The sequence below is a fragment of the Nomascus leucogenys genome, chromosome 1a, assembly GCF_006542625.1.
Source record: "Nomascus leucogenys isolate Asia chromosome 1a, Asia_NLE_v1, whole genome shotgun sequence".
Taxonomy (NCBI): Eukaryota; Metazoa; Chordata; class Mammalia; order Primates; family Hylobatidae; genus Nomascus; species Nomascus leucogenys.
This window is the reverse complement of record NC_044381.1, coordinates 88,005,660-88,021,361: the sequence shown is the minus strand read 5'-3', so window position 1 is coordinate 88,021,361 and position 15,702 is coordinate 88,005,660. Positions and strand designations below refer to the sequence as shown.

At 36.3% G+C, this 15,702-nt stretch overlaps 1 protein-coding gene across 3 annotated transcripts in view; it reads right to left on the bottom strand.

The window, feature by feature from the left end:
• PCNX1 (pecanex 1) overlaps positions 1–15,702 on the bottom strand; it is a 207,043-nt gene that overhangs the window by 126,899 nt on the left and 64,442 nt on the right. For 2 of the 3 annotated variants that reach the window (XM_030812783.1, XM_030812792.1), the window contains exons 6-7: positions 10,565–12,271; positions 163–295 (exon numbers count right to left, since the gene is read on the bottom strand). In XM_030812783.1, coding sequence (XP_030668643.1) covers positions 163–295; positions 10,565–12,271 — 1,840 coding nt within the window. The remainder of the gene's footprint in view (positions 1–162; positions 296–10,564; positions 12,272–15,702) is intronic. The other variant, XM_030812798.1, reaches the window with a different exon arrangement.

The window sequence follows — 15,702 nt, the reverse complement described above, 5'->3', positions numbered from 1 at the left end:
ATGGTCACATGCAGAAAAAGCCAAAAAGGGCTTAAATGTATAGGAAAGAAATAGAAAGGAAAAGAAAAACAAAGCTCTTCAAATGCTTTCTTGGGACGGGCGGAACAGATTAGAAGGGCTGTTACATGCATGCTAAACTTGGTGGAATTGAAAATACCATACCTTAGGGGTGATCCGATGAGCAATGTAGGAGGGATAGGGTTACTCCCTGCATTGTGCCGGCGCCGTACTGCCTGGCGCCTAAATGTGCTGCGTTCACGGCGAAATGACACTGCCTCCTCGCTGGCTTGTGCTGCTGCATCAAGACAGACTTAGGTCAAACAAGAGCCTAGGTCAGAGATGTAAATAGCAGCTGAGCCTGGCTTTCCCTTGACTTCCCACCCTCATGGGTAAAGTGAACTTACTAATCCAAACTGTTTTCACATGTATACTGTCAATCTATCATATCAGGCAATACAAAAAAGTATCTGTCATTTATTTAAAGATAATTGTTTCTTTAAAAATAAATGTTTTTGACTTATTATCTAGCCTCGCCATCTTCTCTTCAACCTCAATTTCCTATTTTTAAGATCTCTGTTGTTTTAAATCTTTTCCTGAAAGTTCATTTATTTTGGTACCATATTCCTCTATTGCCCCGTTAATTAAGTCAACCTTAAAAGCACAGTATTGATTACTTTCCACTAATGGGAATAGGACATTAGTTTCTTACATTCATGAGTATTGCAAAAGCAGCAAAGACAGTACATTTCACTGTTGATGACAAGTAGTAAAGCAGTTAAGTTTATCTCGCAGTACCCTGTGCCATAATTTTGGCAGCATTAAATGAAACCTCTGGTTGTGAAGCTGCAAAACCAGTATGTTACTTCAACACAGCATGAATATATTTTACTGCAAAGGTACTTCATTACCATCAAACTTTATTCAACTCCATGCCCCTGGCTCTGGTCCTCTCAACTTTAGGAAGCAAATACTGGCAAATTGGCAAGCATAGGAACTCATAGCTTAATCTACAAACAATAAAGTACAAACAACAATAAAGTACAAACTTGTTTGTACTTTATTGTTTGTACTTTTTTTAGTTTGTAGTAAAGCCAAGCATACAACATGAGAACATCACAACAATGGCTTAGTAGAACTACATAGATCTTAGAAAACCACAAAAATTGACCAATTTGGGTTTCTAAAGCAAAATGTAAAATGATTTTCATCTATTTAAATATAAAACAAAACAACTGTGTGATCTAAATAATTTGGGAATCATTTTGCTCTTGAGAAAGGGCATTTTGATGCTAAATATGAATAAAAACACAAGTTAGCACAGAAACATTCTTTCCAAACATGAAATTTCCTTTAAATTCCTTTACTTGTGGGGTAAAAGTCCATGTATACAAAAATTATATATGGCCTGTGAGAGCAAAAGATGCTGATTAAATCGGTCATCTACAACTGTTGTCCAATGCAGTAGCCATTAGCCATATGTGGCTATTTAAACTTAAAATTAAATAAAAATAAAAATTTAGTTCCTGAGATTCATGAATCATACTTCAAGTGCTCAGTTGCTACATGTAGCTAGTGGTTACCATTACTGGACAGTGCAGATATAGAACATTTCCATCATCACACAAAGTTGTATTGAACAGTGCTTATCTAGAAAGATTAAGGTTGCCTTTTTGTGACCACAGCTACAAGGCACATTTCATACTTTGCCAATTCCTGATAACCATGACTTCAATGAAATGAAAATGCAATCAGCATTGCCACAAAGGAGAAAACATGTATTAGGGCAGGGCAATCAATGGACGAAGGATGAAACAAAGCAAAGAAGAAAACAAGCCAATTGAGGGAAGAGATGAAAAATTAGATGAACAATTGGCATACCTGCTAACAGTTCTTAGACACCAATAAGGTTTAACTCAGGTTATGGAATTTAAATCACTATTTAAAAACTCAATTCAAGAATTATTTTGCGAAATATTATATTAAAGATTTCTATTCTACAGTTGTTACAAACTATTATGCTATTATTTATAAAGCATTATTTGTAACAAACTACTATGCTCAATTTACAAGTCAATCCAACTACATCAAGAAACTTTCAAACATTTTTTCTAGTTGTAGATACTGTTTCAACCAAAATAGCAGAGTAAAATTTACCCAGACATAATTTATAGAAGATAATTTAATCCATAAAATGTACCAAAATTATTCAGAAGGATTTGGGAAAAGAGCAGTATGTAATCACTGAATATTGAGAATAGGATGAAGAGAAATAGGAGACGGTTTTCTTTACTATATTCCTTCTACTGAAGACTTAATGGTGTTAATCTTAAGTAAAAGCTAATTATTCCATAGTACTGGGGTGAAAAGACAAACTACAGTGTCCACTTTTAGTCAAAATGTTTCTTGGTTTCTTCAGAAAACAATTTTTTTTGCTAGTAATACACCATTTATATTTTGTTATCTGCAAAATAGCTGCATATTGTATCACTTACTTTCTGAACAGTCTTGGAAACACATCAAGATGAAAGTTTAGGCATCCAGTGAACAATGTTAAAGTGGAATTATGATTACTGTCTATGCTGTCTCTTATAATATTCAGGGGGGTAAATACCTACTGTTACAAGAATTTTCAAAATGTTGACTATGGCAACTGCTTTAACAGTATCACACATTCAAGTGAAAATGCTATACTACAATTTATGGTCACAGCATGTAAGATTAAGCCATGCCCCTGGGAATGTGCTACTTACAGAACATCTCTATTTGGAATAGTCGAGTAGGGGTCCAGTTCTATTCCAGCCAAAGGAGGAAAATGTGTCTTTAAAGCTTAACATAATTTGCTGTAAGCACATACAGTCACATATGTTATAGCCATACTTGATAAAAATTCACTTCCAGAATCCAACTGTAATAAACTCTTTTTGAATCATTTAACTTTATAGAAGAAAAACAGTAAGCCAAAAAAAAAGTCTAATCTTTTAACTAAGGAATCAGAGAGAAGGGAGAAAATACTTTAAAAACTGTTTTTGGAGTTGACATTTTGATATTGCTTAAAACCCAGTATCTCTGGCAAAGAAGAATGAAATTAACTAATTCAATAGTAAGAGCATAAAATGCAGATAGTGAAAAATTAGCACTCCAGTACAACTAAACTTTATGCATACGTAGGTAAAAAAGAAAAAACATGCAAGCAATTCAAAAACCGTGAATGACAGGAAGTATATAAAATACTTCCAAGGGTATATATCCAGAGAGTTGTATATTTTTAAATGTATTTTTTCAAACATACAAGTCTCGACTTTCTAATCATTTATTTGTGTTAAAAAGACCGACTTCACAATCATAATAAGTTTAAGAGGAACCTTCAGGCTGGACGCAGTGGCTCACGCCTGTAATCCCAACACTCTGGGAGGCCGAGGCGGGTGGATCACCTGAGGCCAGGAGTTCGAGATCAGCCTGACCAACATGATGAAACCCTGTCTCTACTAAAAATACAAAAATCAGTGGGTGTGGTGGCAGGCGCCTGTAATCCCAGCTACTTGGGAGGCTGAGGCAGGAGAATCACTTGAACCCAAGAGGCGGAAGTTGCAGTGAGCCAAGATCATGCCACTGCACTCCAGCCTGGGCGACGAGAGTGAAACTCCATCTAAAATTAAATTAAATTAAATTAAAAATAAATAAATAAATAAATAAAATAAAAATAAGAGGACCCTTCAGATAATTTAGCTTTTTACTTTTGTTATACTGACACAATCACTCAATTAAGTTTAAGCATTTACTAAGTGCCTAAGTTCAATTCATGGACAAACCAAAAATATCCTCTGACATTTTAGACAGCTGTGATCTGGTCCATTCCTGAAGATAACAAAGAAAGTTTAATCCATAATACATACCTCCCACCTCAGGAGTTACTTCACATTTATCTCAACGAGATAAGGAAAATTCTACACGTTCTAAAATGAATTATTTTAGTGCAACTATTTATTTTTTATGGTAGTATTACAATTACAGACTATCAGTTGCTTTTACTCTGTGAATGAAAGCATAGAAAGCATTAAAGGCACTAATATACTTCTAGAATAGCTGGGATGCCCAAAGAGCAAAATTTAATGAGGTAGGAGGTAGTGGCTATCCAAACTCTATCTCGAAAATTGGAAGCTGTGAGTATAAATACACACAGATAAAGATGCTATTTAAAAATGATGTTGGCAGGGGGCAGTGGCTCACGCCTGTAATCCCAGCACTTTGGGAGGCCGAGGCAAGTGGATCACGAGGTCAGGAGACCGAGACCATCCTGGCTAACACGGTGAAACCCCGTCTCTACTAAAAATACAAAAAATTAGCCAGGTGTGGTGGCGGGCGCCTGTAGTCCCAGCTACTCGGGAGGCTGAGGCAGGAGAATGGCGTGAACTTAGAAGGTGGAGCTTGCAGTGAGCCGAGATCGTGCCACTGCACTCCAGCCTGGGCAACAGAGTGAGACTACGTCTCAAAAAAAAAAAAAATGATGTCAATCATATACCTGATTAATTTATGAAAGAAATAATATGTAATAAATTACTTTCTAGTTGTCATGTACTGCTATGGTTGGCATCTTGCAACAGCTCAATTTCAATTAAATTAATAAAAATTTAGACAGAGGAAATTGCTCAAGTGTTCTTTTCAGTGAGAAATGTTTATTGTGGGGGGAAAAGGTGTAAATCTGGAAAGATCATGAAAATAAAAATAGGCATTTAGTACTTCAAAAAGATCAGGAAAAATGCTGTTAGGAAATTAAATTCTTAAGAAAGATGAAAAAGTATGAAACAAATAAGTATATATATATCTCAGAAAAATAAAAGGCATCTGCAAACATTCTGAAATACATTGTAATGTTTAGGATAAAAAGAATTTTACCTAACAACAAAATTACTATGTAAAGACATAAACATTCAAGGAATGTTTTAGTCTAGGCATGAAATCTACTTTATCTAAACCATTTTTCCCTTTCTTAGTTTCTTTGTCAGCCAAGAATGATGCTACCATCAACATGCAAAGATTTTGTTCCAATGAAAAAAACAAATGCTTTCCAAGCTCATTCTTGTTGGAAATAACAAAAAATAAATAAGTAAATAAATAAATGTTTTTAAGTGTCATTTTCTGGGAAGCCAAAGAACACTGCCCAATTTCTAAGCATCAATTCTGAATTAAAATAATTTCCATCTGTGAAAACATTTTAAAGGACTGGCCTACTTTTTGACAAGCCAAGGAACCAGAGCAAACAGTAACAAAATTATTAGCTATGCTTGGGCGTGGTGGCTCATGCCTGTAATCCCAGCAGTTTGGGAGGCTGAGGTAGGCGGATCACAAGGTCAGAAGTTCAAGACCAGCCTGGCCAATATGGTGAAACCCCATCTCTACTAAAAATACAAAAATTAACTGGGTGTGGTGGCGGGCACCTACAGTTCCAGCTATTCGGGAGGCTGAGGCAGGAGAGTCACTTGAACCCGGGAGGCAGAGGTTGCAGTGAGCCGAGATCACACCACTGCACTCCAGCCTGGACAACAGAGTGAGACTCCGTCTCAAGAAAAAAAAAAAAAAATTATTAGCTGAGTTTTGCGTTAAAGATAATTTGCATATCCTTACTGATATTTTCCACAAGTCCACCAGCCAAAGAAATATAGCTTAAGTATTACTTACTTTTATAGGTAATTTCTAATCCTTTTTAGTCCTTTGTGAATGGGATGAAAGATATCAATCCATTAGATATAATTTTGCACCCACTTTCAGGAGAGTCCCTTAATAAAGGGTCAGTAGTGATGAACACATGTATTTGAAGTGACATTTCTGAGAGGGGACACATCCTTACAAATGCAAGACATCACTGTCTTTGTTTATATAATGAACCTACAATACATAAAGCATTTTCACATTTCTACAGTCATTAGGTTTAAGCTCATTGGAGTCTGATAGTTAACTGTGACTAGATGGTTAACAGGTCTAGATGGTTATTATTCCTGTTTTACAGTTGAGGAAATTGAGGCACAGATTTAATGGCCTGCCAGAATATTAAGACAGTAATTAGAGGTGGTATGAAAATGTAACTGTTTGATTCCCAGAACTTCACTGCTGAGAGAAAGAAAAACACTGTAATGTTTGTTCCTACTTGACAAAATCAGGCATGGGCTGTTTTTGGGAATTCTATATACAAACATTTATTTGCTTCACCAATAAACACCTCTTTTCTTGATATTGTTATAAAGGAAGATAATTTCGCCAAACCTATTTTGCTGTATTTAATGAGCATTCTTCTGTGCAGTTTTATATATGTCTAAGCTTTTTTTCACAGTAAAGAACATCTTTCCTTAATGAAATCAAGGTCAGCCACATATACAATGAGTATAGCATTATACTTTAATACAGTATTAAGTTATGCTATTATGATGTCTCTGAACACTATTAAAATTAAAACAATAGTCTGCCCCTGCATTTAATGACCACACACCGCTGGGTTTCCTGCTTTGGCTTGTACAGTTATTACAGCTCCTCTTTTAGGGTTAGCTGTGTATTTCTTCTGCTGTCATTACTTCAGCTTCTATAAGTACCCATCCCTTCTACTAATTTGCTGCTTCTAACTTTCCATGTGGACTGGGAAATCAGAAAATTAAGTTTATTAGACTTGAGAGTCCTTCTATTTAGTAAACTACAAAAGCTATAATTTGTATTTTCTTGTCTGTTTTCTGGTCTTTATCTTCTGTCTAATGCTCAATGATATTTGGGTACAAAATAACACACCTTCAATTTATGTGTATAGCACAAACCCTCATAAATTGTTTATTGAAAAGATCTGACTTTTCTTTAAATAACTGTTTCTTTAAAGATTATTTTTAGTTCCCAACACCATATTATATTGGAATCCTATTTCATGCTTACAGAATAGTGACTCAAACATTATATTTAAAATAAATTTCACAGAGAAATAGAAGTTAAACAATTCACAAAAAAGCACAAAGAATAATAAGTAAACACAAACCTCTCCACTCGGGCTATTCTTTGTAATCCATTAAGTGACACAGAAAATAAGCTATAATAACAGTATTGAATCACACAGGAAGTAAGTTTAAATGGTCCAAAAGAAAAGGACTTCCTTTAAAGTAATACAGGCTAGAAAACACAGGACATTTTTCTACCATATAGCTTCTATGTCGTTTTCATTTCTTAAAATATTAGTCATAAAGATATGCCTCATAATTTAAAAAGAAAAATTAAGTACAAAACAAGAGATCAACAGAAAATGACTTAGTTTAAACTTAAAACATATTTCCTGTCTCAGTAATCACAAACCATTATTGATGAAACTCAGTTTTAACCAAAGAACTTGATTAATGACTACAGGGCGTATGAAAACAATCACTTGTTATGTGACTAAAAAAGATAAGTTATATGACATATTACTGCCAAAATAAGGTCTGTGTCACTAAATTGATGTTAATAAAAAATGTTTTTCCTATTGGCATTACTTAAACTAGGGAATCAGATATTTTTTATTTTTACTATTGAGTTTCACAATGGCACACTTAGACCATCTCTAGTTTATTTCTACATTTAATCACTTTCTTCTACTTTAATTTTATACCACTGAATTAGTAAGGTTAAAGGACAGGCTACATTGTGCAGCATAACTAACTGGCCTTGAATAGTCACACCAGCACTAGTAAGCATTTACTGTGTGCCAGGAACTTAACTCCTTAGTCCTGACAACAACCCTATGAGATAGATATTATAATCATCTCGTTTTAAGATAAGGAAGCTGAGGTTTATAAGTAGCTTTCCTAGAGTCACAACAGTGGAGCCCACATACTAACAAAGGTATCCGACTCCATGTCACTAAACTAGATTACCTCCTATTTTAGAGTACTTTACTTTAGTACTTTAAAGTCTATTTCCTAAATTCCATCTCTCCACACTACCACCACCACCTACCTTAAAATAAAACGAAAAGAAATCGTTGGAGAACTTATCAACACCTTCATATTCTTTAGAATAAAACCTACCTATGGTTTATGCATAGGTATATGAATGGCCAAGCAGTAACATGATGGTTGACAGGTTTCAGTAGTACAGTATGTGAGGGAGGATAGCCCAGAAACATTTCTTCTAAATTGTCAGACAGGACTGTAACAGGTAATGTTAACATAAACAAATATCTTTGAACAGTATTTGAGAGTCTCTGTAATTTTTAAATAATAAGAACCAAAACAAATCCCCTTCTACCACTTCCAGCCTTTCAAAAAGCCCAAGTAAACTCCCAACAAAACCCCTATATTTAGTTATGATAAAAACCAATTAAAAAACCCCCAACACATTTAAGTGCTTTAGTTTTGCTCTTATTTGTATTCTAAACCCAATGAAGCTCAAATAAAAAAAGCCTGTGCAGTGCCTGCCCTAGGCAAAAAAATGTTTTTAAACAGCCCACAGACTATTACATTTCTTCCACCAAAGCAGATATTATTTCATTATTTCTTATTAACATTTAATTGAGTTATTTAAATTAAAAAAAAAAAAAGGAGTACAAACAAAAGAAAACAAAAGCTACAGCCTGGAAAAACGAGGGCTAATATAGCTTAAAGAACAGCACTGAGAAGCAAATAACACCTTTCAGATAACTTTTCCTAAAAAACAGAACACCTCACAGTCCCCATGAAAAGGAAATGACATTTTAAATATAAAGGCATGAACTTACTACATACTTTTGTACATATTTTTTTCAGTATTTACATTTCAACAGTAATCAGAACAGCAATATTTTTCTATCATAGCATGTTCACTTAAAATTCATTTTGATAACTTTAAAAGTTAAGCTATATTTTAAAATCCAGTGGTTTCTTGCATACTGTGAACATATCTGATATGATTTGTGTGAGAAATCACTACAAGCATTTCAGGTTGTTTACAAAAAAAAAAAAGAGAACTATATCCAGGTCAAAGACTCGAGGGAATTTAATTGCTCTACTGTCACCAAATGGTTATAACCACTTCAGATATAATTAGTTCTCAATATTTAGGTTTGATAAACTATATTCTTCTTTAGGTACTAGACAATTTCTTTATGTTCCCATTAGAAATTAATCTGGCTAGAAACTTCACCCCCAAAAAAATCTAAGAAAATGTTTACCGCAATATGGACTTTTAAAATACTTTCGGTGAAATTAACATCTTTGAGAAAAAGCATATATTCATATGTTTCATAATGTTTGTACAAACAAAATGCAGCTTAACTTTTAATAAGTGACTGAACATTACTATATCAAACAGACTAAACTTTAAAACTAATGATACGAGCATAAATAAAGGGAATAGGGGTAGAGGCTAAAAATGCTAAGGTACTAACAACGAAAGACCTGATTTTTCTGATTCTATTCAAGAAGCAGATTCCATAAAAACCAGAACCAAATAAACAAACTATCTTGGGCAGAAGAAAACAGCAAGAAATAACAACTCTGAAATAAAGAGGCCAACACACACTGACAGAATATAAAATCACCTATCCAAATTTGCACAATTCTCCAAAAACCTGAAATAAATAAGCTATTACATTAACCAGAACACCATCACTGTTATTATGGGGGCATCTTACATCAATTAATGGATACCAAATGTCAATATAAACTACAAATCTGAATTTAATAAACTTGAAGAATAACGTAGGCCGGGCGCGGTGGCTCACGCCTGTAATCCCAGTACTTTCGGAGGCCGAGGTGGGCGGATCACGAGGTCAGGAGATCGAGACCATCCTGGCTAACACGGTGAAACCCCGTCTCTACTAAAACTACAAAAAATTAGCTGGGCGAGGTGGCGGGCGCCTGTAGTCCCAGCTACCCGGGAAGCTGAGGCAGGAGAATGGCGCGAACCCCAGGGGGCGGAGCCTGCAGTGAGCGGAAATCGCGCCGCTGCACTCCAGCCTGGGAGACAGCGAGACTCCGTCCCAGAAAAAAAAAAAAAAAAAAGAATAACGTGTGAAATTATAGAAAAAAATAGTATTTTCGTAACGCCTAAAACTTGAGTAAGCAAGAAATAAAACCAAAGATACAGACTTAAAAAAAGAGCCACAATTCTCAATGTACATAATCAGATCTAAAATAATATTTGTAAAACTCTTATATAATAGGCTGAGTGATCTAATTTTGAAAGTTCAGTGTCATACACTGTATAAGAGTTGATTAAAACTGGTTTGGTGCCCTTAAATAATTATATATTTTATTGTTGCTATTGCTATAAAAAGGAAGGGGGCTAATTTTTGTTATTCCCAGCAAAACATTAACAGGTGGCAACTGGCTTAGAAACTGGTGTTCTTGACACCATCAAGAACAAATTGATGTATTCAAGTATTGCAACCAAAAAAATATGTTCTTGGCGTTCACACCAAAACCTTTTCTAAGATAACTACCTACTTCTTCATTCAAGAAAGCTTATTTTAATAACACAGTGGAAGGGGGAATATTAACAGAAGCATATTTTAGTAAATATTACTCTAATAGTACGAAAAAGCAGTGAGTCTTAGAGAAATCTCTCCTTACAGTTTACTTACCTCCACCGACTGCATCTTGCTCTTCCCCTTCAGGAAATGCAACCTGGTTTGGCAAGCTATTCCTAGATCGAGTGACTGTCTCTAACTGGGAAGCCCGTCCTAATAAAGATAGCTCATCTAGCACCTCTCCCTCTTTGGCCTCAAGATCTGATTTTGAAGTGGTTAAGGGCTTTATACTTTCAGGTGTCATTAACCTGTTTGAGTCATTCAAACATGCTACTGTGCCACTGTCCAGGCTCAACACTCGGGCACGAGTCTTGGCACTATTTGTGCTAGAAGTCCGTCGTGTTGCACGCTTTTTGCTGGTTCCTTCAGGAACCAAATGAGCTTTGTGTGTGTGTTCAGAGTCTGTGCCCCTTTCTTTATGAGTGTGTTTGGTCTTTAGAGCACTGTATCTGCCCTCAGGAGACTGACAGGAATGAGAAGTGGTGCTAGAAGAGCTATCACTGCTGAACTGGTGAGCAGACTGAACACTTGATGCTCTACTCAAGTCACTTTGATCACTAGAGTCTTCGTCATGACAAAATATAGCACTGTGTGGCTTGGTACCAGAAACACCTCGAAAGCAAACATAGTCCCTATGCCGGCTTGAATCAAAACTGCTAGCCCGTTTTTTTCCTGTCCGTCTCCTGCCTGTCTTGTGGGCAGAAGCTGTCCGATGGATTACGCTAGAAGATTTAGGTCGAACATCCCCTTCCTTTTGCTTTCCACCAACATCTTTACGCACTTTGGAATCCACAGAAACAGCTGACTTATCACTCTTCTCTTCTTTGTTTTCTGCAGTGTTCCCAGGTGGTCTGTCCCCTTGAGAAGTAAATTCGTTTGCATGGGGATTTTTATTGGCTTCTTCAGATGCAGGGGTGCTGAGACCTCTCTGGTTGTACATCTCATCGGAGGGGGTAGGGTCCTTGGCCTCGTGAACCCCACTGTTGGTACTCGCTTCCATAGCAATCTTTTCACTGCTAGTCCTTTTGTCACTGGCACAGCTATTCTTCTCCTCTGGGCCTGCACAGCACTCTTTTTTCCTCCCACTTTTTGTTCCTGCTTTAGGAGACTCCTCATGCTCTGACAGGATGCTCTCTATGTGAGTTGAGCTGGTCTGCTCGCTTTTATAGCTGCTGACAGTACTGTTAGTGTCCCGGTCCATTCCACTGCAGTAGCTTTCTGTTGACCCACTACTCCGTGTGCTCAGACTTCTCAAGCTGTCCATGCTTTTGTCTGCTTTCAAAGATTTGCTCTTCCCACTTTTTGTGGGTGGCTGAGAAGTATTGATTTTCAAGTCACCAGCAAGCTGAAATTCCCCAGATAAACCAGAATTTTCCACCAAGGATTCTTTGGATCCAGAAAGAGGCTTGGAAGATTCTAACTCACTAACTGGATCTAACCCACGTCTTTGCTGATAAAGAGGAAAATCATTCAGTGAAGTGTCTGGAAAAGCCACAGCAGAGCTAGAAGTCCGTGGTACACCTCGCGGCCGGTGGTCTTTTCTGTAAGAGTGTGAGTGTAAAGGTACAAGAGAAGCTACTTCTGTGTCACAGGCGCTGGACAGAGACTGATCAATATGGTGGTGGTGGTTTTGACTTGGCAGGCTCACTTTGTCACTGAAGTCCCTTGGCAAGTCCTGTCCACAAGAGGATAAGGAAGGCTGAATAGAGATGAAGGAGTCATTGGAGACAAGACGAAAGAGCTTCCGATCAGTTGCCAAATCTGTTTCAAACACATATTTTGAAATGTTAAAATAAATGTATGATCTGCTTTTCTACTGTTTAACAAAGGAAAGAATTCACTGCATACAGTAAATCAAGTATAAACAATTTCTCAAGTAGTTCTCCAAAGAGCTGCTTTCTGTTTCACAGCTGCACAAAGAAAGCATTCTACTCATGAAATGAACTGAACTTCCAAATCTTTGAGTTCTTCAACTGGCCTCAGAAAGAGTTCTATAGACTATCAACAATAAAATAAGAGGAAACAAAGGGGCCGGGCACAGTGGCTCACACTTGTAATCCCAGCACTTTGGGAGGCCGAGGTGGACGGATCACGAGGTCAGGAGATCGAGACCATCCTGGCTAACACTGTGAAACTCCGTCTCTACTAAAAATACAAAAAAATTAGCCGGGCATGGTGGTGGGTGCCTGTAGTCCCAGCTTCTCGGGAGGCTGAGGCAGGAGAATGGTGTGAACCCAGGAGGCGGAGCGTGCAGTGAGCCGAGATCGCACCACTGCGCTCCAGCCTGGGCAAAAGAGCAGGACTCTGTCTCAAAAAAAAAAAAGACGCAACAAAGGATTATACTTAAAATAGGCCTGGATTTCTATGCAAGCTCTATCTCCAGCTTACTAACTTGGTAACTTTGGCTTACCCCCTGTAAATCAGTTTCCTCATCTGTAAAATGGGACATCAACTTCACTGAGTCATAGGCAAGGAATAACTGAGTTAATGACATATTTTGCTTGACACAATGCCATCACAATTAAAGGTGGCTATCATTATTCTACCTTACTAACACAATATTAAAATCCTTTCAAAAAGCTAATACGATTATTTTACAAATCAAGAAAACCTAGAGTAATCAGAAACAAACAAACAAAAATAGGCTGACCAATGCCCAAACAAGATATAATGATGTAAGACATCCTCTTGCTGTTCAGAATGGTAAAAACAGCAATAATTACAGAGCAAAATACTGCATTTTATCTTTCATTATTGGTATAGCAATTAAAAAATACTTCATGAAAAAAATACTTATCTTTGTGTATCTGTAAGACCACTGCTTTAACCCTCCATCCAGACCAGTGATTAGTGACTTATCATACATACTATATATATAAATGTAAATATAGATATAAATCAATGTATCTACCTACCTACCTACATTGTAATTTATCTTGGAATATAGCTTGACAACCAAACTGCAAAATAGCTGATTTTTAAATATATGTTTTGACAGACAAGGATATTTGAACCTGCTGTTAGTTCAATAAAAAGAAAAATTATTGTCTTGTCATAGCTGGATAGACAAAGCAAAATAACAGATTCTATAGCAAATCTGAGTCTTCCCAGTAGAATCCCAATGACCAAAGCAGACATTTCCCCCTAAGATTAAAAGAAAGGAATGAGTTATTAAAAATGTTTATGTACTTTTTAAAAATCTAAATGTAGCTTTAGCTATGATTAGTTAATTAAAAATTCACGGACAGCCTCTGGAGTGTACCATAAAAATTATAGTTTATAAATGTCCAATTATACTTTATCTTACGTTTTAAAGTTTTCAAGATAAGTAAAACCCATGTTCTTATTTTCCCAACACAGCTGCTACTGTAGTTGCGTTCTTATATCTTCTAAATATCAAAATTTAAAAGCTAGCATTGTATGTTTTGTAGTATTAAATTATAGTGTTATTTCTAAAAACTATCTCTAATAAACAATTATTGGTTGGTGTGATATTCACATTTCAAGGATATGAACTTTACAGAAAACTTATCGACTCTGAGCAAGTAGTTGAAAATCACTAAATCTAAGATAACAAAAGATTTTTTTTAATGCTAATGATCAAAACCAACTTCCTTCTGATAAATTAATAAAACAGAAATGTAAGTTTTTCATTTTAAAAGACACAGCCAAACTTACTTTAATACATACACTTTTTTCAATACTGCTAAACAAACATACCACAAAAGGTTTAATTTTGTCAGAAAGAATTTAGGTGGTTTCAGGAAATTTTCAAGTAAATATATTTTTTCTTACTGTTACCCATATGAAAAAGATTATATCGGCCGGGCGCGGTGGCTCACGCTTGTAATCCCAGCACTTTGGGAGGCCGAGGCGGGCGGATCACGAGGTCAGGAGATTGAGACCACAGTGAAATCCCGTCTCTACTAAAAATACAAAAAAAATTAGCCAGGCGTGGTGGCGGGTGCCTGTAGTCCCAGCTACTCGGAGAGGCTGAGGAGGAGAATGGCGTGAACCCAGGAGGTGGAGCTTGCAGTGAGCCGAGATTGCACCACCGCACTCCAGCCTGGGTGACAGAGCGAGACTCTGTCTCAAAAAAAAAAAAAAAAAAAAAAAAAAAAAAAAAAGATATGAAGAGGCTAAAATCAACACAAAAAGATACATTTTTCATCGAATCAAACTTTTTTTTAATAATTGTTATCAGTGGCATTTAGAATAAGAAAGGCATACTGCTCACGGTGGTACCAACTGGTATAACCTTCTTAAAGCAATCTGGCAATATGGCCAAGAAACTTGAAAAGGTAGTCTTACCTTGAAGGTAAGAAATTGTTGCTAAAGGATAGAGTCAAATATGCGTACAAGGTTTTTAAGCACAAAGTTGTCCATGTCACGTTATTATAAAAGTTCTTAAAGCACAAAAAGTATAACAATGTCCTTTAAATAATGATTGAATATGTGGTCCACTAATAACTTCATACAGGCACTAAAAACATTTTCAAAGATTATGTAATAACATGAGAAAATAATTAAGTGAAAAAGGCGGCACTGGCTGGGTGCAGTGGCTCACGCCTGTAATCCCAGCACTTTGGGAGGCCGAGGCAGGCGGATCACGAGGTCAGGAGTTCGAGATCAGCCTGGCCAACATGGTGAAGCCCCATCTCTACTAAAAATACACCACTACACACTCCATCCTGGGCAACAGAGCGAGACTCCGTCTCAAAAAAAAAAAAAAAAAAAAATTCCAGTTCTGTAAGTTTAAATGAATGCTAATAGTATATGTGTGTATATTTTTATAAATGTGAAAAGTGATATACCACAGTTAGCCATAAAAAGAAATAACATCCTGATACATGCCAGAATAAGGTAAGTGAAAGAAGCCAGACACATTTAAAAAAAAAAAAAAAAACACATATAATTGTGTTTATATGAAATGTCCAGAATAGGCAAATTCAAAGAAACAGAAAGTAAACTAGAGGTTGTCAGGGGCTGCTTGAAGGGGAAATGAGGAGTGTAATGGGTGCAGGTTTCTAACTGGGGTAATGAAAATGTTCTGGATTTAGATAGTGGTGATGGATGCATAATATTCTAAAAAACACTGAATTATATCAAAGCAAAAAAATATGAAAAAGTGATAAGCAAAAAAAAGGTTTGTCAGTGGCAGAGGTATAGATTTTTTCTTCATACTTAACTAT